The following is a 23,648-nucleotide window of genomic DNA, read 5'->3' on the forward strand; positions in this document are numbered from 1 at the left end:
GGCATTGAATGCATCTAATTTCTAACTTGTAATATTTCTTTAAATATAGTCGACTTATTTCGCCTGATTCGTTTAAACATATTAAGCTATCGTTCAGTTAAACAATAAGCAAAAACAAGTTAATCCTCATTATACATATATGTGTATGTGTATATATATATATATATATATGTATATACATATATATATATATATATATCTACCTATCTATCTATCTATCTATAGATATAAGTGGAATGACTGCACAATGGAATAATATATTTTATGAGAAAGAGAGATTAGTCGAAGCAGTCAGGTACGTTTTCTCTTTTTTTTTTTTCTTTTTTCTTTAACCTCATTTCCCAGCATAAAAATAGCTGAAAATAACGTTAAACGTTAATAGAATAAATTCATTACAGCACCATGTTAAGAGAATTAACGTAAGGGTACAATTCCTATATATATATATATATATACATATATATATATATATATATATATATATATGACGAATTCGAATATGCTCGTCTTTTAACACAATGACGAGAGAACTTAAAAAAAAAAAAAAAGAAAAAAAAGAAAAAAAGTTCAACATTATCGTAGGCCTCAAAAATCTTTTTCTTTAAAGTCTTTGTCTATAAAAAAAAAAAAAAAAAAATGACGATAGATATAATCGATTGTTCTTGAATATATATCTCTTCCTTTAATTTATCATTTCCTTTCGTTTCATTTTAAAAACGCACCCCTATAACGATCTTAATTTAATGGAAGGCAAAATATCTGCTTCAATAGTCCTTTCCTAGGACTTTCGTCATCCACATCGTCGTAATCATTTTCATCGTAATCAGTAGCAATAATCGCATTATTATTATTGTTGTTATTGTTGTTACCAGAATCATACGTCACATCTGTTATACTTAGAGAACGGGAGCACATCGGTCTTTCGTATCGAAACGGGAAGATCGGCGGCAGACGATACTCGTTGTAATTATTGTCGTTCTCATTCTCCTGCGAATACGTCATTACGAAGACATCGTTATGATATCCCTGATTATCGGAACTAATGCGAAGGAGGGGATCGATTCGTAGCTTCGACAGTTTGTTTGACAATTCTTCCATGTAAAACTGTTGCATTTGTTGTTCATCTTGTACGTGCTGTGGCACAACTAAGAGCGGCTCTTGTCACACACAATCCTCCAGGGACATTAGTAATGGATTCACGTATTCGAAGCCCTCGAACTCGCTCTGATCGATCTTATCGATCACTCTCCTATAAGAAAAAAAAAAAAGAAGAAGAAGAAGAAGAAAAAAAGAAAAACAAAAAAAAAAAAGAAGGAAATAGAAAGGGGAAAAAAGTTTTAAACAACGGGATAATATTTATATATTTACATAATTTCAAACGACGATTATTATCTTTCAGATATCCTGATAATAAAGATAAACTATTATACATAACTTTCAGAGATACCCTGATAATAAGGATAAACCATTAATACTCGAATCTCTCAAACTAACTTTCCAAGTAATCAATAGTTAAAAACTTACGGATCATCCGGCGTCAGATGTACTGGCTCATCGGTGAACTCCGGCGGGAAGTTTGCCAAATCGCGGTCAGAATCCAAGCGTGGTTTATATGGCGGCGTGACTTGCTTCTGTTCAAGCTGCACATTATCGATTAACATAGCTCGTTAGAACTCGTATATTCAAAGAGTTACCTCTATATCTATCTATTTATTCTGAATAGAAAAGAGAGAAAGAGAGAGAGGAGAGAGAGAGAGAGAGAGAGAGAGAGAGAGAGAGTGAAAAAAAGACATACCATTTCCCAATCGATCGCCTTGAAGAAAGAATGCGTGACTATATCGAAAAAGGCCGAAGGCCTCTTTCCACAACCAAGTCTCTCAGCGGGATCCTTGCAAAGGAAGCCTTTCAAAACGGAAGCGGCCTTTACCGATAACGATCGCGGAATACGAATCGTCTTTTGTAATATAACTTGGAAGAGATAATCCTCGGTATTCTGATCGGGATTCTCCGAAGCACCGGCGATGTCGAAGGGACTACGACCCGCCAACATTTCGTACAATAAAACGCCAAGAGCCCACCAATCGACTGAAAAGCTATAATCCTCGCCACGCAATATCTCCGGGGCTATGTAGTTAGGTGTTCCACAGAAAGTTGCAGTGGTATCGCTTTCTCGGACACCCTCCTTGCACATTCCATAATCCGTAAGCTTGACGTGTCCCTCGTGATCCAGCAATACGTTATCCAGTTTTAGATCTCGATATATTATACCTGTCGTGTGAATATTATTGTTTTCATTATATCTTTATCCAAAATAATTTCGGGGATTAAAATTTATATAAAAATTTTATATACTAATGATAATGAACATTTTTAAACGTAATCTATGTGCTTTAAAATGAAGATAAAATATATATATATATATATATATATATATATATATATAAATTAAAAATTAAATACCTCATATATCTCTATTTACCTTTCTCGTGCAAGAAGTTCAACGCAAGACTGATCTCAGCCGCATAAAAGCGTGCATGTTCCTCAGGAAGTCGACGCTGCCTTTGCATGTGGAACATAAGATCACCACCTCGGACGAATTCAATGACGAAGAAAAGTCGAGAGGGTGTTTGGAAACACGAATGAAGGCCAACGAGGAAGGGATGATTCGAGGCAGTCTCAAATACATGCTTCTCAGTTTGCACCCAGTCAATATCCTCATCGTCTGTTACCAATGCCTTCTTGATTACCTTCATCGCATAGATCCTTTTGGTACGTTTAAGTTCGACCATGAGAACTTTTGCATAAGAACCACGACCAATCACCCTGATGAGTTCGAAATCGTTCAACGAGTATTGCCTCTGCATATCGTTTGAATTATCAGCGCCAGTAACCGTATCCAATGCCAATTCTTCCCCTTCGTAGCTACCGGTTCCTGTTTTTAGATTTAAAAAAAAAAAAAAAAAAAAAAAAAAAAAGAAAAAAAGAAAAAAAAAACATGAAAAAAACAAGAAAAAGAAATAAAGAAATTATCTATAAATCCATACCTTAAAAAGAATTCTTTCTTAACATGTTCAACTATCGAAAAACTTTTACATAGACTCGTATACTGATCTATTTTTTTTTTTTTCTAAATAAAATATAAATGCAAATATATATACACGCACGCACGCACACACACACACACACAAACAAACAAACAAACACATATATGTATATAATTATATCTTTTAGATCATTAGATTCTTTTTATCCTTGTTAAATCTATTATCCTTATTAAAAAATTTAAGTTTGACTGAGAACGTATTAATATAATCGCGATTTCTTACGATTACGTGAGTGCTCCTCAACGATCGGCGACTCAGCGATCTCGTCTTCGAGATGAGCTGCCGGACTGCAACGTAGAGAATCAGGCTGTTGTTGATCGCCGTTCCTGTCGATCGTCTGGGATTCCGTGCTCTGCAATTGTTGTTGTTGCTGTTGTTGCTGCTGCTGCATGCTCAAGCAGGGCTTCCGCACCACCTTGTGACATTTCTTGTGTACAAGGAGCTTGCACTGGATACACTTGAATCCCTGCCGACCCAGTCCCCAGATCCGATCCTGGCAGAACGCGCAGAACGCCCGCTGAGAAGGAAGTCAAACAAGGAAGTTAGTTATCGATAGTACCTATACCTATATTGGCCCTTTTCTGTCTCTGTCTGTGTTTGTGTATGTATATGTGTCTCTTTCTCTCTCTCTTTCTCTCTCTCCCTCTCCCTCTCTCTCTCTCTCTCTCTCTCTTCCTCTCTCTTTTACACACAAACACACACAAACATTCTATTTCTCCTTTTATCTCCCTCATCGTATCAGAGTCTCGATCCGATTCCGCCATACGTTATTCTCAGCCTCTCCAACCATCGAGACGAATCCACGTTACTACTACGTTTATTGCATTAGTTCTTCAGGCGTGTAAAAGAAAAATAATATTCAAACGTTTTGTTATCATATAGGCGGCAGCGTATTCTATATGCCAGAACAGCGAAAAAGTGTTTGTATTGCGTCTAATCTTTCGAATGAAGAGAAAAGATAAAGAAAAAGGAAAGAAAAAAAGGAAGAAGAAAAAAAGGAGAAGGAAAAAAAAAAAAGAAAATGGAAAAGAAAATAAATGAGAAGATCCTTCTGCGAGAAAGCTCGATTATCAACGAACTTTCACTAGCCAGCAAGTTTCCTTCTTCCTCTTTCCTCGTACGATTATGTCGTTTGATCATGTTTTAAACGAGAGGGAAAAAGATAGAATTATATATATATATATATATATATATATATATATGTATATAATATACAGGCTCGATGATGATTGATATGTATATGAAAGAGAAAAAGAAAGATATATATATACATATTGAAATAATAATGAAAAATTTTAATTGTAAAAAAAAGATATCTATATATATACATATATATATATATATATATATATATATATATATGTATATATATATACATAGATATATTGATGCTTACCCGATTGAAGCGTTTCGCCTGAAATATATGTCCATTCACCCGGTACAGCTTCCTCCACCTACGTGCTCCGCGTCTGTATATGCTTCCTTTGGAAAATGAAACCAAATAATTGTCACAAAAGGCTGAAGGAATTTTATGTGGGGGTGGTATTAGGGTAAAAGGATATACGGTGATTGGAATACCTGTGATATTCATTTATCTCGCGCATATTGAAATGAAGAAAATAAAAAGTAAATATAATGAGAAGAGCATGTCATGACAACTTAATGAATGTTTTGAGAACGATCAATAATACAACAACGACAATAACAATACGTAATAACAATGCAAAAAAGGCAACATAAATTATTAGCAAAGAAGAATCGTGTGGATGATTTATAAACATATACATGTAAGTGCATATATTTCTGTGTTTGCTACTCGTCTGTTATAATGTATATAAATAAATAAATAAGAAATGATAAAATATAAAAATGGCTTTAATGTAACAATGACAATAATTCTTCCAAGCAATCTTTTCTTCTACGTTTCACACGTCTCTTTCGCGTGCTGTGTTTAAATATATATATATATGTATATATGTTTATATACATATACATATACACACGTATATATATATATATATATATATGTATATATACATATATATTATACATAGATAGAAATGTTTCTAACCGTGTTGAATAACTTGAAGAAAGAATCGGATTAGACTTAACTGCTCCATGCTTTCGTAAAATTGTTTAGAAATCGCACGTGTTCAATAGGAATCTTACTTCGCGAGAACGAAAACGCAATATAATATATACACACACACACACACACATATATATATATATATATATGTGTGTGTGTGTGTGTTTGTATATACGTAACAAAACACAAAAACGGAAATGAGACGCACGACGGAAAATTTGTAAACATCTCGTATTTCGTCGTGGGACAACCGCGAAATTTTAAATATTCTACGTGCTTGAAAGTATCTTTCTCTCGTGGAATTACTTGGATATACATACATACATACATACGTACGTACGTACATATGTACATAAATAGATTAATACATACATATGTATGTATATGATCGTGAACGAAAAAAGAAATCAATATGATGAACGATGATGATAATGATAATGATGATGATGACAATGACGATGACGATATGATGATTTGTCACGATTCGTCCGGATCGATTTACAAATTTTCCATCGATGGATATTGCCGAGAATACACACAAAGTATTTGGGGTCGTATCCATTTTATCGTCGTTCGTCGACCAACTCGCTGGCTAGTATACGTATCAAGACACGATCGAAAGCAACACTACTATAAAACAACAACGAGCATCGATATAATACACTATATACTGATGGCGTTAAATGCAACGAAACACTCACTGTCTTCTCCTTGACAAGGCATTCCTGGGGCGGGCGGCACATTTGGAAAAACTGAAACAAATGTGAATCACTTACGTTATTTTCTTTTTCTTTTTTTTTCCCCTTTTTTATATATATATATATGACATATAAGAGAAAATATTGTGTATATATATATATATATATAAGAAATGTATTGTTGCTTTTCTTTTTTTTTCCCTTTCTTTTTCCTTTTTCGTTTTTTGTTTTTTGTTTTTTGTTTTTTTTTTCCATCATTTTCTATAAGTTTTACATATACATATAATATCTATGTAAAAAGAAGAATAATGTTGGACGAGTTGAAAAATCGCAAAACACGAATAATATGAAACGTTAATAAAATAAAGGAGAAGAATAAATAATATATTGAAAAACATCTACTAACATACATACCTGTATTTTATATCTCGTATGTTTTTTTTTCTCTTTCTTTTTTTCGTAATTAAAATATATATATATATTTTTTTTTTTTTATAATTAAATAATCCCAAAGAAGATTCTTTAATATCATTCCGACGTATATCGTACGAACGTATTCGTACTTATTAAATAATCTCGTAACGAACGAGAGAAAAAATTGTCAAATAGATTATACGTCTGTGTAGTTAGGAAAAGACAAGAAATTAAAAATTTCATGATTGAGAGAGCACTCATTTCGATCCATCGACTCTCGTGAGTTACTTGACTCATATTTTATTCTGTACTTCGGATTTACTGCATATATCCAGCTTAGCTGGGTATACTATACCATAATAGTAAATATCAATGAAGTAAGAGTCTCCAAGGATTTGAGAGAGAGATAGAGAAAGAGAGAGAGAGAAAAAGAGAGAGAGAGAGAGAAAGAATGGATAAAGAATGAGCGATGAACAGTCTAAGTTCGAGCTTTCATATCATGACAAGTATGTAATACTAATCGTATGTCTACATATTACAAATACACGCGACCGTGCACACACACACACACACACACACACACACACACACACACACACATATATATATATATATGCACGCACGCACACGTGCATATAAACATAGCATAGATCTTTTCCTAGTCTCGCTCGAATAGCGATTTTCTTTATCGGTAGCAAACATTCGTAATTGCTTCATTGCATTCTCTCTTTTTCTCTCGTTTTCCGAGCGTTCTGATTCAACGATTTGAAAAGCAATAATGTATTTTATAGAGAAATGCGTTTTAATATATCGCACGACTAGTTTCACGTAACTTTGAATGAAAAGATATTTTCCCAATCTCTCTTTCTTTTTCTCTTACATTCTAAACGATTAAAATAAATCAACGAAAGAATTCATCCCATATCACACATACACACAACACACACACACACACACATACACACACACATATATATATATATAAATAAATTTATATACGTATGTGTAGAAGGTACGATCGAGCTTACTTTGTTCCATAGATGCTTGTCTTTTATAAATCGTTTATTTTTTGTTCGTTAACGTCAGAGAGACAATTGCGAGAAAGAGAGAAAGAAGAGAGATAGCGAAGAAAGAAGAAGGTTAAGTGTCGTTGCGGAGCAAACTGCTGGACTTGGAGCTCCACAGACACGGTCGATGGACGAATCAAGAATGCATGTATATTTATTAAGCTAGAATACACCGGTCCTCACTGGGTTTAATAAAGCTACGAATATAGAACTCGCGTTAAGTCGATGACGTTGCTAACGAGGGGATGCTAACGTGTCCATGCCTATCATACGAAAATTATCAAACCGTTATAATAACTTCAAACTTCGTATAAGGGACGTAGATATTTGATATTTCATGCTATATATATATATATATGTGTGTGTATATATAGGTATGCAATTAGTTATACATTTCTTATACGACCTAACTGCACTTCACTTTCTTCATATCATCTCGACATGTGCAAACATGCATACATATGAACATGTGTATATAGATGATAAATCCACGTTCATAGACATAAAATTGAATAATTAAATATAATTTCGTAACGCGATCATTAGCGCAGACTTTGTTAAAAAAATTCTATTCGTCTGTTATATCGGATATGTCGGATTTAATACGTTTAAAGATTTTCGATAAATTGATTACACGAAGAATATGTAAAAATTCGTTTAGGAATAGAGATCTCTCCCCCCTCTCTCTATGTACGTGTATATATATATATATATATATATATATATATATATATATATATAAAATGCGTACGTGCATGCGTACGTGTATGTATTGAGTCTAACTCACGTTTCGTTCCACTCCTATATCCTCTATGACACCCCTGTGACAATGGCTAACTATAGTACAAGAGGAGCATTTCAAGGGTCGTAAGATTTTCATGAATTTTAGATAAAATTATAATACCACATTTCATAAGTAAATACAAAATAATATTATTGGTATATAAACAAAATTAAAAATTAAATAAAAATAGAAACGATATTGCTGATCGATTATTCTTTTAATTTTTACCTTGTCTCTGTTATCTATATCTATATTATTTTCTTTATAATCAATCGAGATATTCTTGTAATTGCGACGATTTAACTTTTTCGAAATAGGAAATTTGCATATTTGCAACGAAAAAAAAAAAAAAAAAATAAAAATAAAAAGAAAAGAAAATATGTACAGATACAAAGGTGGCAAAAATAAAAGAGAAGAAAAAAAAATGTATATATATATATATAAATATAAGAAATATCACAAGAGTTGAAGTTCACGTGTACATTACCTTTGTCCAAAGTTTTTCCATCGTCTAATCGGGCCAAGAATCTTAGGGAATAAAATTTTAAGTTAGATCGGGGTCGTTGTACGAGTAATAAAACTCGATACGCGTAGAGTGGTGGGTTTGAGGGAAACCAGGGAAAGCTAAAAGGAAGAGAGTATCTTATACACGATCGAAGATGTAACAAAGCGACACGTACTCGCGAAGCGACACTATTCAAGCGCAGACCTCTTCTCACAGACGGTGGTAGCCTCGAACTTTAAGCGGGCAAAACAGGAGAGAGAGAGAGAGAGAGAGAGAGAGAGAGAGAGAGAGAGAGAGAGAGAGAGAGAGAGAGAGAGAGAAAAAGGGAGAGAGAAGATACCAAGAGATAGAGAGAGAGAGAAGAAAAAGGGTCGTTTTTTTATCAACCATTTACGTATGTATGTTATGTTCGTATATATAGTAAATGTAGACACAAAACTTTCTACAAACACATAACGGAAAATAACAATGTTGCAAGCATCAGTATCTCTCTCTCAGATCGTTGAAAAAAGTTAAGCTCGTTTACCAACTCGATACTATGTCTCTCTCTCTCTCTCTCTCTCTCTCTCTCTTTCTTTTTTGTTTTGTCCATTTTTTTTGTTTCTCTCCAAGTCTCTCTTTCTCTCTTTTACAATTGCAAAAACTGACGAACTCGCTATCGGTGTAAAAAAAAGTAATGGAATGTTAATGTATACGTACACGTATGGTACGTGAGTTCTATGAAAATTGTACAGAGAGAACATGAAAATCCCATAATTTCTCGATCATACGTATATGTAAGTAGTACATGTGTATATAACTACATACATATTAAACAGTGAAACTGTCTAAAGGTAAAATTCATTTCGATAAAGTTAAGGCTATAAATCTTTTAAAAGAGAAATTGCATTAGCTATTACTAAAGTTCGAAATGTTTCGTGTCGTGAACTTCAAGATTAAGAACATAAAAAAGTGAAATTTTAACGAGTCGCGTTTTATAGTTCGCGTGGTGTCTTTTTAGTACTTGTTATAAAATATTATATTATAGAGATACAAGTTATAATATTTTCTAGGTTTCAATGTTATTCAGATATATACTTTGATACTTAATTACTTAATACCTTTGCATAAAATAAACATAATAATATAATTTAATTTCTTTTCATAATATATTATAATTAATAATTAATTAAATAAAAATTGTAATTAGATTTGACGTTAAACATGTTTAATAATGAAACAAGATCAAGTTTCTAATCATTAAAATTTTAATAACCCAATATTTTAGATCCATTCGCAAATAATATTATATTGGTACATATATCGAAGCTATAAAAAGGGTCAAAGAGAAAACGATCGAGAACACCGACTGGCGACGAGTGGATTCGATTCGAGTAAAAATGAATGCGTCTTTTTTCTCGTGACATCGTGTCGCGTCGAGTTGAGCAATTAAAGTAACATCATCGGTGCTGAGTGTCGCTTTAAGCTCTACTCGAATTGAAAACACAATGATACAAGTTTCTCGTAAATATACGTATACATACGTACCGACATAAAAAAAAAAAATCAAAAATCTTTTCGAATTATTGTCACTGTAAACTCGTAACGGAGTATAATATAGGTTATATTTTTATTCTAATAAGATACAATAAAAATATTAGATATCACGTAAGTGTAATCATATCGTATTAATTCAATCAATAGTCTTCGAATACTTTGAAAGTATTTTTAATATCGATTAAAATCTCCAAAAAAAAAAAAAAAAAAAAAAAATATAAATCAATATTGTAAAAAGATAAATCGACAAAGTGATCACAATCAACGCAACTTTCTTCTATTTATGCATAAGAAAGGAAGAAAAAAAAAAAATAAATAAAAAATATTATAATATCTAAAATATCAATTTGTATGTTAAATATCTTGGATGTTATATAGCAAATAGAAAAAACTTAACGAAGCTAACAAAGTGGTTTTATTATGTCCAGTCTACTATCTTGGAACAAATATAATCTTCTCTTCTAAAACACCAATTTATATGTTAAACACATTAGAATATCAACGTGTATTAAAATAAACATAAAAAAAAAAAATATATATATATATAAGTATACAGAGAGAGAGAGAGAGAGAGAGAGAGAGAGAGAGAGAGAGAGAGAGAGAGAGAGAGAGAGAAGGAAAGAGAAATAGAATTCAAAATGTGTAGGACGAAAAGCTATTTCTTGTAAAACCGAGATAAAACTCGAACGCGATGATCTTTATAATTGCTGATTTCCTTTAGAAAATCATATTAAAGAAGATAGGAGGCAAATAGAAATAGAAAAAGAAAAAGAAATAAAAAAAAAAAAAAAAAAAAGAAAGAAAAAAGAAGATACAAATAAATTAGAAACTCGAAGGAAAGAAAATAAGAAGCATGATGCACCACCTTCCGCAATCGAGAAGAGGCAAACGAGGAAGACCATTTGGAGCAACTTCTCTCTCAACGTCCTCTTTAATAAAGAACGATGTCACAGGCGGCGGCGTTATGGCGCGCAAACTATGAGAGTGATCAATGACGAAGGCACGAGAGGATGACTTTGAAATACTCTTAATAGCGTTTGCTCGACAAATCGAGGTTACATGTATGTTACCTATGTACATTTAATATGTATACATAAACACGTGTCTAAGAGAGAGAGAGAGAGAGAGAGAGAGGAGGGAGGGAGAGAGAGCGAGAGAAAAAGATAAATTGATAAACAGATAAATTATAATATTAACGAAAACACTATGGGACAGATCGATATAACATAAATTTAATTCTAAAATAAACAGGTCAAGATGTTGTTCATCTTCGTCGTACCTACGAAAGGAGTCAGAGAATTTATCAAGTGTCGTTTTACTTTGTACCATCATACGAGATGAGGAAGCAGGTGATAAACGCGAATACGACATCCGTGCGTTCAAAGATAGAGAAAAAAAGAAAGAGAGAGAGAGAGAGAGAGAGAGAGAGAGAGAGAGAAGAGAGAGAGAGAGAAGAGAATGATCTCGCGCGATCTCGAACTCTCGATTAGAAACTGAAATCGACGAAAAAGGAAACGACGCTCAAGTCGCGTACCGACCGGTTAGGCGACATGATAAGATTATCTTTTTCTCTATCTCACTCACTCACTCACTCACTTACTCACTTACTCATTCTCCCTCTCTTTTTCTCTAGTTTCTCTAACACGAGAATCGCGATTTGCAGCGTGTAAGATAAGATAAAGACCGGTAACAGCTGATTACGAACCAGTACATCGATGCGTACGATGATAAAACTCATTGTAATAACATTCAAAGAGATACGCTCTGTGTGAAAGCATCAGTCTCGTTTATCTCTCAATCATCCTCTCTCGTATGTATTTGCGTGCTCGCTGAGTCAAAGTGTTTTCTTGTTATTTTCAACAAGAAAAGATTTATCAAAACAAACAAACCGAGAAACACGTTCACATATTTATATATGTTATTTATTAAATGTTTCTTTCTTATATATAATCTAAGTTACAAAGTCTGGTTAAAAAGTTCTATCTGAATAGAATTAAAAAGGTTTATTCATCTTTTATTTTTCAAGTAATTTTTCTTTTCTCTCTCTCTCTCTCTCTCTCTCTCTCTCTCTCTCTCCATTATATCCAAAATATTGAATATAATAAGCTGCATTGTATTTTATATATGCATGAACGTCGAATACAAAGGACGAATCAAAATCGTATTATTACGTAATATTATAAATATTAATCTCCCCCTTTGAACTGTTTTACTTTATTCTTCTTATTTACGTTATACACCGTACGTTTTTTATTTTTAATTAAAAGATAAGACAAAAAAATTCGCAAGATATGGACGTATCAAGGATTATTAAAAATTTCAAAGAAAAATGTTCATTACTGCATAAACCTCGTAAGCATGAAACAAGCGATTTAAACGTATATATAAATCTAGATGAGAGAAATATGAGAAACACTCACCCACGTGTATGACCAAACACAGATGAGATCCGAATGATTACGTTACTATGAAAGAATCGTATATGTCAAATAGAACGACATAAATATAGATACGTACATGCATATGCATATATATATATATATGCATATGTACGATCTTGAGATTGCAATATGCAACTATGATTTTTCTCACTCAACGATAATATACGTCGGAATTTTAATCACAACCATCGCAATCAGTTTGAAATAAATACGTACATAGATCTCGATCATGATTATATCCCCCCCCCCACACGATTCAAGCTTTATTTTCTTTCCCTTATTAAAAGCCGTTTCGTACGTATGACTTTTTTTCCCAAATTTATCCGCCATACACAGCTGTTACTCGACGTAATTTTTCAAACAGATGACGTCAAAGGCAATATCTATAACTTACCTTAGTCACCACCACCACCACCACCACCAATACCACCACCACCACCATCACCACCATTACCACCACTTCCTCCTTCTCCTCCTTCTCCTTCTCCTACAATCCCTGACAAAAAGTATTCAATCAGACACAAATTAATTACGAAATTAACTAAAAACACATAGATTTATGTTTTATGTTTTATAATTGTATATTATTATTTATTGTTGAGAAATTAATGGAAAAGCAAAAAGTGTTTTATAGTATAAAATGATTAAAAATTAAATAACAAAAATTTTTTTATTATTATCAAAAGGAAACAAAAAAGAAGGAACGAAATGTTGCCTGGGAAAAAGTTTTTGATCAATGGTAATCCGAGAAAAAAGTAATCGATCTAATTTACTAATTTTGTATTTATGAAGACTAAACATTTCATTAATATTTTGTTATGTTTCCTTGTATGATTATAACTGACATATTTTTTACAATCTTATAATTTTTCATCTTTACTTCGCCGCTTTTATTCATCAACTAATATCCTCAATTTTCACCCCATAAGTTTTCTATTTGATTTAAATACGGACTGTTTTTCGATAATAAATCAATTCTATTTTTATATATTTATCAATTTCTATTGTATTTCGTTCATATTTAAACTGCACTTTTAAATTCACATTTACTTTCCCATTAACATATTTCAACAATAAATAATAATATTTTATAATTATAAAGCATAAATGTGTACGTCTATGTGTGTGTTTGTTTTTAGTTAATTTCTGATCGAAAACTTTTTGCCAGGGGATCGTATTTCTCCTCTTCTCATTGCATTCAACTATTTTCTTGCTAGATAAGTTCGCATAAATTATTACGAGTGCATCTACCGGTTCTCTCTATCTCTTTCTCTCTCTATCTATCTATCTATCTATCTATCTATCTATTTATCTACCTATCTCTATCTATGTTCCCCACACACTTACGAAATTAATACACAAAGGAGGCCAGAGAAAAAGCGATAAGGAGAAGGAGTTTCTTCTCATCTATCTACCCTATCGAATTTCGTCGCGACCGTTTCACCAATTTAGGACACACGAACGTATATCCCTAAGTCTGTCGTTGTTCGACCGTTGCAATAGAACACGAATAGGAAGAAAAGAGACGGACGTAAATACGTATAGCCGAGAAAGGTGTGGTATACACGTTGTCGTAACTATCGGCCTCTTCTTCCTTTGCGTGTTCGAGAGTGCGGAAGCAAAGCAATTAAATCTTTATAAAGAACATCGCTGGCCGGTATAATTATGGTATTATCATTCGAAGAGATTACGTGAATATGTTGGTTAAGCTCTTGAATAGAAATTACATATAAAAAAAGAAGAAAAAAAAAAATTTTTGATATTCTCCAATTAATTTATTCCAAGCCGAAATAGAAATTAAAATTAAAATTAAAATTAAAAATAAAAGAAAAGAAAAAAAAAAAAGAAACAAATAAGAAGACACAGAAAAGTAGAGAAAGGAGATTACAAAAACGAAAGAAAAAAAAAAAAAAAAAATAAGAAATAAAGGAGGAATTTGATCAGTTCTTTTGTTAATTTAGTCAAAGTCAGAAACATGTATCAACGTACTATTGTTTTTTATTGCACAAATAGAAGAGCAGTGTAAACAACGTGACACGATTCGAAAAAGCTTTTACGTTCTGTAAGTTCAAGAGATATGTACATAGGAGGTAGGTGGTAAGTAGGAAGACAGGTAGGAAGGTTGGTTGGTTCGTTGGTTGCTTGGTTGCTTGGTTGCTTGCTTGCTTGGTTGGTAGGTAGGTAGGTAGGTAGGTAGATAGTGGTATCGTAAACGAGGGTTATAGAGAAGGACGTAACTCGAAGTTCCGTTCAAACGACACTGTAAAGTTCCACTTTTCTTTACGATGCACAAGAAAAGGACCGAGGTAACGCTAAAGCGTCTGAACAATTACGCGATCACCTAGGTGGTGGTACTACGTTGAACAACTTGTGGTAGATCGATTGAAGCGGAAATATTATACTTATTCGTCCGCATAAATGGAAAGAGAGAGAGAGAGAGGAGAGAGAGAGAAAGAAAGAAAAAAAGAGAACAGGCTGCTTTAATCTTCACGGTAACTGCGGAAAAGATGGTGAAAGCTCTCTGTAGAACAAAGTTTTTCCTCCCCTATGCGCTCTAAAAACGTCAAAAACCTTTGAGTCAGCGTCAGTATGACTGTTCAACGAAAATGGACTCGTAAGACTTGTCGGGAATTTTAGTTCAAATATCGTATGCTGTCTAGACGTGACAATGGTTGAGAAAGATCACGAAATATATATATATATATATATACACATACACACACACACAGAGGGTTTATACATAACACTTTAAATAGTCCTAGGCTGTGTGTATGTGTATGTATAAATTTTGTTCATTTTAATCCTTTATAAAAGATGATTCATATTTTAAAAGATTTTGAAGAAAAATAATAAATCAGTCTCATTAAAGTAAAAATTATAACAAGAAAAATAATGCAAAAATTATATCACATGCATTTACAGAGACAAAATAACGATTTAATTTACTAGATCACGAAAAAATTTGTTCCTTCAAATGATAAATCATTGAAATATTTCCTTCTTTTTTTAAAGTAGTATGTCGATGAAGAAAAAAAAACGAGTAGACCACTCCGTTCGAATGAGAGAGATAGATAAAGAGAGAGAGAGAGAGAGAGAGAGAGAGAGAGAGAGAGAGAGAGAGAGAGAAAGAAAGAAAAAGAGAAAAAAAAACGTAGACTTTAACGAGCAAGCATTAGCTTTGCGATTGCTCGCATAAATTCGCGTCTCTTTGAGCATGCCGCGAGGTGATAAACGAGCTTTGAAAATGGTCCTACGATGGCCTCGCAGGAAGCAACGGCGCATCAAAGACCAAAACCGAATTACTTTCTGACGACGTTGAAAGCATCGCCAACGTGATTAACTCTTAACGTTTCGTGCATTAATGTTCAATTCGAATGACTTATTCACAGATGGCAAGAAAATTCTTTTTTTTTCCTTTTTTTTTTTTTTTTTTTTTTGTTTTTTCTAAATATCAACCCAAAACGTCGACTTGATTCATAAACTCTTGAAACACTTACCTTATCTTCAATTCTCATTAATATTCACCCTCGGTATATATACATTTATAATGTACAATAGATATTAAAAATTCCATGGATGTTTTTTTTACAACTTTAACTTTCCACAGGCATAATCTATAAGATTTTATATTTATATATCCTCGTGGACAAAAGTTTGATGCAATCTATAGATTCTCTCTTCAAATATATAATCATCTAAAAATTATTAAATAGAATAATACAATCTTCATAACTCTACCCGGAATTCATTTAAAATCTATAGAATGCTGCAAATTTTTGAATCGAGATTATTAAAAAATGAAACATAACAGTTGGTAACATATAACCAAATATATAGATTAATTTCTCTCTCTCTTGTTTCCGCAAATCTAATACGAATTAAAACGACAGAATTGATTTTTCGTTTAATCGTATTCTCGACAGTAGAGTGAGAAAAAGTAATAATTAAAATATCACAGGTTTGTTCGTACGAAATCGATTGGTATCGCACGACAAAGGGCTAAAATAGAAAGAGTAAAGGCTGAAAGTATTGGTAGGTAGGTTGTCCTTTAGATATAGAAAGAGGGTGGTGGCGCCTCGGTGGTTGCACAAAGTTGCATGTTTATAAAGGTTTATATTAGGTACATACTAGGTTCGTTAGACCGGAATGATACCGCGAAAAAAGACAGCGTGTTCTCTGATGAATATTACACTGAAGAAAAGAAACTTGGTTAGGAGAATTCCAAGCGAGGAACTTGATAGATGTTCAATCGATAAATAACTTCCACGTAACGTTGAATACGAGCTCGATGAGAGAAGGGGCAAGAGAGAAGATAAATAAGAATGACAATAAGAATAAGAAGAAGACGAGTCGTAGAAAGACCTACCCCAGGTGATTTCGTTGAACCAAATGTGCGAGGGTGCCGAGGTGTGTTCGTCCAGGAGAGGGGGTATAGGAGGCGCGGGTTCCGGCGGTGGATTAGCAGCGCAGGGACCGTGCAATAGGCAGCCAGTGGTGCCGATACCACGGCCATTGCTCGCGTAGATAATCTCAGGGCCGGCTGAGTCGACGTCCGAGAATTCCTCGGCCGTTTCGTCGGCAAGTAGTTTCATCCTGGAGGAGGAGCATGGTTGTGCCAGGATGTCGGCACCAGGACCAAGGCCAGCAGCGACAATGCCGAGTGGACTGGCTGCATGAGGTAGGGGCGGTGGCGAGCACTCGGTTGCTCGAGAACCACCGATACCACCACCGAGCGGTGTTTGCTCGTAATCTCCGGAGTCGCTACCAGGTGAAGGTGGATAATTCCCAACCGGTGGAGGTTTGACGATGTGTCGTTCTCTCGGTAAAATTTGTATGCCGCTCGAGGAGGAAGAGGAAGGACCTTCGACTGAAGCACCGATTCGACGTCCAGCCGCGGCTGCGGCTGCGGCTGCGGCCGCCGCAGCGGCTGCCGTTGTTGCTGCGGTATACGAATAGAAGGAACCAGCCTGGATCATCGTGCCACGGGGTGGTTCCTCCGGTGCTAGGCCTCCGCTGCCAATAGGGGCAGCAGACTCGACCTGCAACTGCTGAACCCCATAGCCACCCTGTGGCACTTCCTGATATTGTTGTTGTTGCTGCTGTTGATGCAACGTTTGATGTTGCTGTTGTTGCTGCTGCTGCTGCTGTTGTTTGTCCTTTTCTCGACGTGGCGACCGACTTCGATCGCTGACGGAAGTCGCGCTCCAGTAGCCCCAAGCCATTTCGCACCGACTCCAGCCGTGCCGGCGCGTGACCTTCCTCTATCCTGCCTTGCCTCTTTCCGCTGGCAACGCCAAACTCCCTCTCTACCCTCCCTCTCTCTCTCTCTTTCTCTCTCTCTCTTTCTCTCTCTCTCTCTCTCTCTCTCTCTCTCTCTCTCCCTCTGTCTTCCCCTCTCTTTTGATGCGTCTCGCACTTTCTCTCGCTCTTTCCTTCTCTCTCTTTCACAGGAATCCGGATGAGCGTGCGACGAATCGCTGCCTCGATCGATGCACGTTTACCGCCTCTTTTGCGACCTCTCTCTTTCAACTTCCTTCCTTTCAGTCTTCTTTAGACACCTACCGAACGCACAGAATCAGTAGACGATGGGATTACAAACGGGCAAGTCGTCAACAGGGGAAAAACAATGATTATTCCGTTCGTTCTACCTTCTTCTTTTCTTCCTCTTCTTTTTCCTTATTACACAAATCTCTCGCGATACATAAAGTCTCACGGTGACTCTTCTCGTCACTCCTCTTCTCTGTCTGAACTCTAACGATGATCGTCGCCTTGCTGATCGGTCCGTACGAGGATATCGACTGCCACGGCAGGATGCGTTAACTGGCAGCGTCGTTCGGCGCGCGCTACCGACCGAAGCGAAACGCGCAAACTCGAGGACGCCGGTGGTGGGCGCTCCCTCGTTTCTCTCCTCCACCTCCACCACCTTCTCCAACTCCTCCTCCTCTTCCTCTTCCTCCTATATCTACACCCTCTTTAGGTTTAACGCGAAATGTCCTACCCTTTCGCCAGTACCTTTACTACTTTTCCTAACGCCGTTCTTCTACTAACACTGGCCAACTTTGACGATGCAAGAAGAAACAGGACAAAGAGCAACGAAGACAAAACTAGAAGGAAAGTAATCTTGTCTATGTCCTCTTCCTAGCTCCTTACTTTTCCTCGACTATCAAGAAACACGCCTGTCGCTACCACGGGTGTGGAGCAAGAGAGAGTAAGAAGCTGACAGGACACTAAAGAATCTCTGCGCAGGATGCTGCGCTCCTAGGACACCTTCTTCTCACTCATCTAAATCTTACCGAAAGATTCATGTTATAGGAATCAAAGCTAATATATCGCAATTCTAATTTTGCGAAAACAATTCGAGTGTCTTAAATTATTCGTATAAAGTGATGAATTAGTTATTAATTCAGATAAATTGATTTTTGAAATTCGTTCTTTGCTAATTCGGCACACTCTACTCGGAAGAACTATTTTCAGATTTATGTAATTCATTCATAGACCAATTAACATGATATTTTGAACATTTTAGGGATATCGAGTTTTGGTTATTCTATGTTAATAATCGGGTTCTTTGATCCAAGTATAGAAGGTATCTCTTCTAAAAGTAGTGATCCAAATCGTGACTGTTCGATATCTCCTTTGTCCTTTTCGACACGGTAAGACAATAGGGATAGGTATTAATACCTAGATTTGGGATTCCTCGTTCGTGAAAACAACTAGAGTACTACGTATTCACGTAGAATAGAACGTTAGAAAATGGTTGAAAAGATGTTATCTCAATTACTATTTTCAAAATTGTTTGGTTTGAATATTTAATACTTTATTATCTGACCTACATGTTCATAAACTTTCAAATCTAAGTCGATTAACATCCTAATGATATTATATATTTAAATATTGAATTTTTAATAGGAAAAGACGTTATTGCTTTTTGCAATAATGTAAGCAAAATGAGTTTTCTCAAATAATTCCATGAACTCTGCTTTTACACTTCGACAAGCTTGACTTTTAACACCGTTTAAACACGCGTAAACATTGTTTAACGTTCTAATGCATTTCTCTTAGCGAAACACGCGTGACAACGAGGTGTTAGGTTCTCTAGTTAGACGATCCTACATTTACACGATACATCGAGCAACTGAGCAAAGTGTACTGACCTGTATTTATACCGACAAAAGCGCATTTAAATGCCATTCAAAACAAATATTTTATACTAAGTTCTTTGAAAAAGAAAAGGAAAAAATATCGAATTCAATGATCGTTAGATCGAGCGATCTAGATCGAGAAAAACTATTGTAATTAAACTTTTGATGATTTCAAACAGACATGAAGAAAAAAAAAGAAAGAAAGAAAAGAAAGAAAGAAAGGAAAAAAAAGAAAGAAAGGAAAAAAAAGAAAGAAAGGAAAAAAAAGAAAAAGAGAAAGAAAGAAAGAAAGAAACAGAACATTGCCAATTTACAATATTTACGAAACGCTTTAGCAACATATGTACTTAGATACTCGCTTAGTTAGGTAATATACTTTCTTCGAAAGAAAAAGAGAAAGACAGATAGAAAGAGAAAAAGAGAGAGAGGAGAGAGAGAGAAAGAGAAAGAGAGAGGGAAAAAAAGGAATGTAGCCGTTTCAAAAGAAAAAAGGCAGTCGAATATACGTCGAAAATATGAGAGAATAATTCGAAAGTTTGAGTCATTTATTTTCTACGCTGACGAAATAAACGCGCGAAACCCATTAAAAGCAAGAGTATCTACCACCTATGTATTCCCTTTTAATAATGATATACACATATATATATATATATACATTTATATATATATATATTTCCCGAACAGAAGGAGCGACGAGGTTGCTTCGTGGCAAACTTCATTCGAGTATTTCGCCGACGCGCGCGCGAGAGAGAGATAGAGAGATAAATCATATTATCGTTCTCATATATATATATATGTATATATATATATACTCGGTTCGATTCGTTCGTTTCTATTTTTCTCTCTTTTCGTTATATAAATTTCAATGAAGACAAACAATTAAATAATCATCGCGTCATCTCATTGATGAAGATATTAAGAGACAGAGCTGTGATGATACTGACCGTGTATCGTTATTTCCGTGTCCTTTTCTAGTTCGTACAGTCGCAGCGCTTCGTCTAATTCTTCCTGCGACGCGATTCTGCAAGGATCCCCCTCGTCATCGACCCACTTCATGGTGAATTGTTGGTCCGGCCCTGAACCTGGCCCTGCGCCACCGAACCCGCATATCGCTCTCATCTCCTCCCGCAACGTATCCACCGAGATCCCGGCCGTCACGTATGTAATTTGGACCTCCCTGATATAAAATTGGGCTCTTATACGAAATGTCGGATAAAAAAAAAATATTTTTCGAATTCTAAACACATAATCGTAAATACGTCCATCGACGTACGGGGATCTCTCTATATTCCTCCCATCCATTTTCATTTATCGTTCTAACCAATCGTCGAAATCTATTTATTGTTGTCCTTTACCGACGAACATCCACGTTCCCTTCCCCGCCCGCCTCCCAACCCCTCCATCACCTCACTCTCCTCTTCCTCTTCCATTCCTCTCTTTCTTTATAATCACCGTTTAGATTCTTTACAAATCTCTCGTAACATCCTCTCTGATGGGGTGCTTTCATTTCCGCGCGTCTCACACTTTCAAACACTATCTACTAAACCAAAAAAAAAAAAAAAATAGACAAAGCGTAACGAATGAGCGATCATCATCGAGCACGCGTATACTCTTTCTATTCGTTCAGTATGTTTAGTATGTCACGAAGATAAATGTACATTCCTCGTTTCTCTAATATTAGCACGAGAGAAATATAGTGTTCGAACGATTAAATAAAAAGAAAAAAGAGAGAAAAAAAAAAAAAAGAAAAAACCTGATAATATTTATCGCGAGAGATCGCATCTAAAATACGTTCTCATAAAGTGGATTTCAAATTGTTCCTGCATTTTCGAATATGTATAAAATATTTGATCCTTTTATTTCTAACTGGTATCAATGTTTCAATGTGAATGAGTGAATTATAACGTCAATAGCATGTACGGATACATTGATCGATGAAAAAGTGCTTGTCGTATTTTCTTTTCCTCTTTTTTTTTTCTTTTTTTTTTTTTTTTTTTGTATTTTCTGTTTTACCAATAACCGTGCCAAAAAAAGAAATGACAATATCTCTCATACATACTCTCGGCCCGTTAAGCGATAATACCGCAACCATGTGAGAACAAATCCAGGACGTGCTATTAGCGCTACATAGATTTGCCACACTGTACAAGACTCGCGCGTTGAATCAACTTGGCAACGCTGAGTGGATAATTGTCATTGAACAACCATTACGACCAAGCATTAACGTTTGCAAAGCGAAAATGAACGATAACGAATGTCTCTTAAATCGAAATTAACTTCTCTTAAATTTTTAATCTAAGATTCGATATCCTCTTACGTCCTACTTATCTTAGATTACTATTTTCATTCATTCATCTAAGATGAATAATTTCATATTTTAATGAAATATTTTGATATTGTGATTAAATGTATGAATAATGAAAAATGGTGGAATTTCAATATTTCATTCAGAATATTCAACATATATATACATATATATATATATATATATATATATATATATATATATGTTGTTTCAAAATAACCAACAAGACGTCTTGATGATCCTTTGAAAAAAAAGAAAGGAATAATAGAATTCTTTTCCAGAACAAAGATATATTATTAATGGTAGTAATAAAAAGACCGTTTGTTTGGAAAAAGAAAAAAATAAAAAAAAAAAAAAAGAAAGAGAAAAAAAGTAAATTATATAGGACAGCAATATCGGGTATTGATAGCAATAAATAAAACCTAGCATAAGCTAGATTTATTCTGTTACAGCATGTTATAATACAAAATTGCTCATTACCCATTATATATAACTTTGACGCGTATGTCCATCTCCGCAGGCATTCTTGCTTGCCCTTTAGGTTGTCCCTTACCTAAAAAAGAAAAAAGTAAAATAAATATTCAGTAAATATTCTCTTTCAACTTTTTGACTTAACATCATTGTACAATATATTCTACCTAGCATAATAATATTATTACTAGCTATCTACTATCTAGTATCAACTATCTAAGTATTAACATATTCCCAAATTATGTGTTTGTCACAAAGATAAAACATTGACAAACGACTCACCCTTAAAAACACGACCAAGTGTCATATTGAAAAAGTAATATGAATTAAAAAAAGATACATCAGTTCTTCTTGTTTTATGTAAATATAATACAAATTGAGTGCTCGTTGTCATATTACTCTGTCCACTATCAGACAATCTGTTCGGTATCATGATCACATTGATATTATAATACTTTTTTAATCCACAGTATCAATTTGACATAGTTATATCAAAATCTATTACAAAAGCATGTCAATGTCAAAATGTAGGACAACATGTAATTATGTAACAAACTCCATCACATCTCCAACAATAGGTATCGTTTGCTCTTAAAAACTTTAGTATCATTGATATCTAATTTTGAAATAAGAATTGATGATAGATCAGAAAAAGGTTAAAAAAAAAAAAAAAGAAAGAAAAAGAAAAACACTTTCAACGACTGTTTATCTAATTTTTCAAGTGAAATCTTAAAATATAATCACGCATTAAGATAAAAGTTTAAAATGATAAAAAAAATAACTAAAATGATAAAAATAAAATGATCCTAAATCTTATTCTTATTGACGAATGAAATAACACAATGTATTATCGTAAAATATCACTATTAGAGACGCTGGAGATGAAACGGAAACAACGTAGATAAACCGGGAACACAAGGGATAAAAATAGAAATTTTGAAAGCTAGTAAATATCCACGTTACAGTAGTCGGCAAACGGCGAACTGTCGGAGAGGCGGTTGAAGCTGCTCACAGTTCCAGATCCTTGATAATTGTCCCCTCTTAATATCAATTAAACTTCGTTTATGCGCGTACGAGCTCAAGGAGGTGTGA

At 34.5% G+C, this 23,648-nt stretch overlaps 1 protein-coding gene across 4 annotated transcripts; it reads right to left on the bottom strand.

The window, feature by feature from the left end:
- Positions 1 to 1,010: 1,010 nt before the first annotated feature.
- On the bottom strand, positions 1,011 to 23,513 carry LOC124424350 (atypical protein kinase C). Of its 4 annotated transcripts, XM_046963263.1 has the most exons (10): positions 22,839 to 23,513; positions 22,566 to 22,638; positions 20,725 to 20,957; positions 5,895 to 5,945; positions 4,501 to 4,586; positions 3,327 to 3,621; positions 2,480 to 2,932; positions 1,796 to 2,268; positions 1,525 to 1,640; positions 1,011 to 1,249 (listed from the first exon to the last, which is right to left on the bottom strand). In XM_046963263.1, exons 1-10 carry the CDS (start codon positions 22,987 to 22,989, stop codon positions 1,162 to 1,164), a joined length of 2,019 nt encoding a protein of 672 aa, XP_046819219.1. In that variant the 5' UTR covers positions 22,990 to 23,513; the 3' UTR covers positions 1,011 to 1,161. The 4 variants fall into 4 exon arrangements, with proteins under 4 accessions (XP_046819219.1, XP_046819217.1, XP_046819216.1 ...); XM_046963261.1 differs by lacking the exons at positions 22,566 to 22,638; positions 22,839 to 23,513 and adding an exon at positions 17,005 to 18,196 and having other exon boundaries at positions 20,725 to 20,851; XM_046963260.1 differs by lacking the exons at positions 20,725 to 20,957; positions 22,566 to 22,638; positions 22,839 to 23,513 and adding exons at positions 17,005 to 18,196; positions 18,287 to 19,141.
- Between the last annotated feature and the right edge of the window lie 135 nt (positions 23,514 to 23,648).

Source organism: Vespa crabro, chromosome 5 (genome assembly GCF_910589235.1).
Source record: "Vespa crabro chromosome 5, iyVesCrab1.2, whole genome shotgun sequence".
NCBI lineage: Eukaryota > Metazoa > Arthropoda > Insecta > Hymenoptera > Vespidae > Vespa > Vespa crabro.

Excerpts from the sequence above, each read along its gene's own strand:
- LOC124424350 (XM_046963261.1), bottom strand. The coding sequence starts at position 17,860 with ATGGCTTGGGGCTACTGGAGCGCGACTTCCGTCAGCGATCGAAGTCGG. Across the intron at positions 4,587-5,894 it reads GCCTTGTCAAGGAGAAGACA|GAAGCATATACAGACGCGGA; the intron begins GTGAGTGTTTCG and ends CATTTTCCAAAG. Across the intron at positions 3,622-4,500 it reads AGGCGAAACGCTTCAATCGG|CGGGCGTTCTGCGCGTTCTG; the intron begins GTAAGCATCAAT and ends CTTCCTTCTCAG.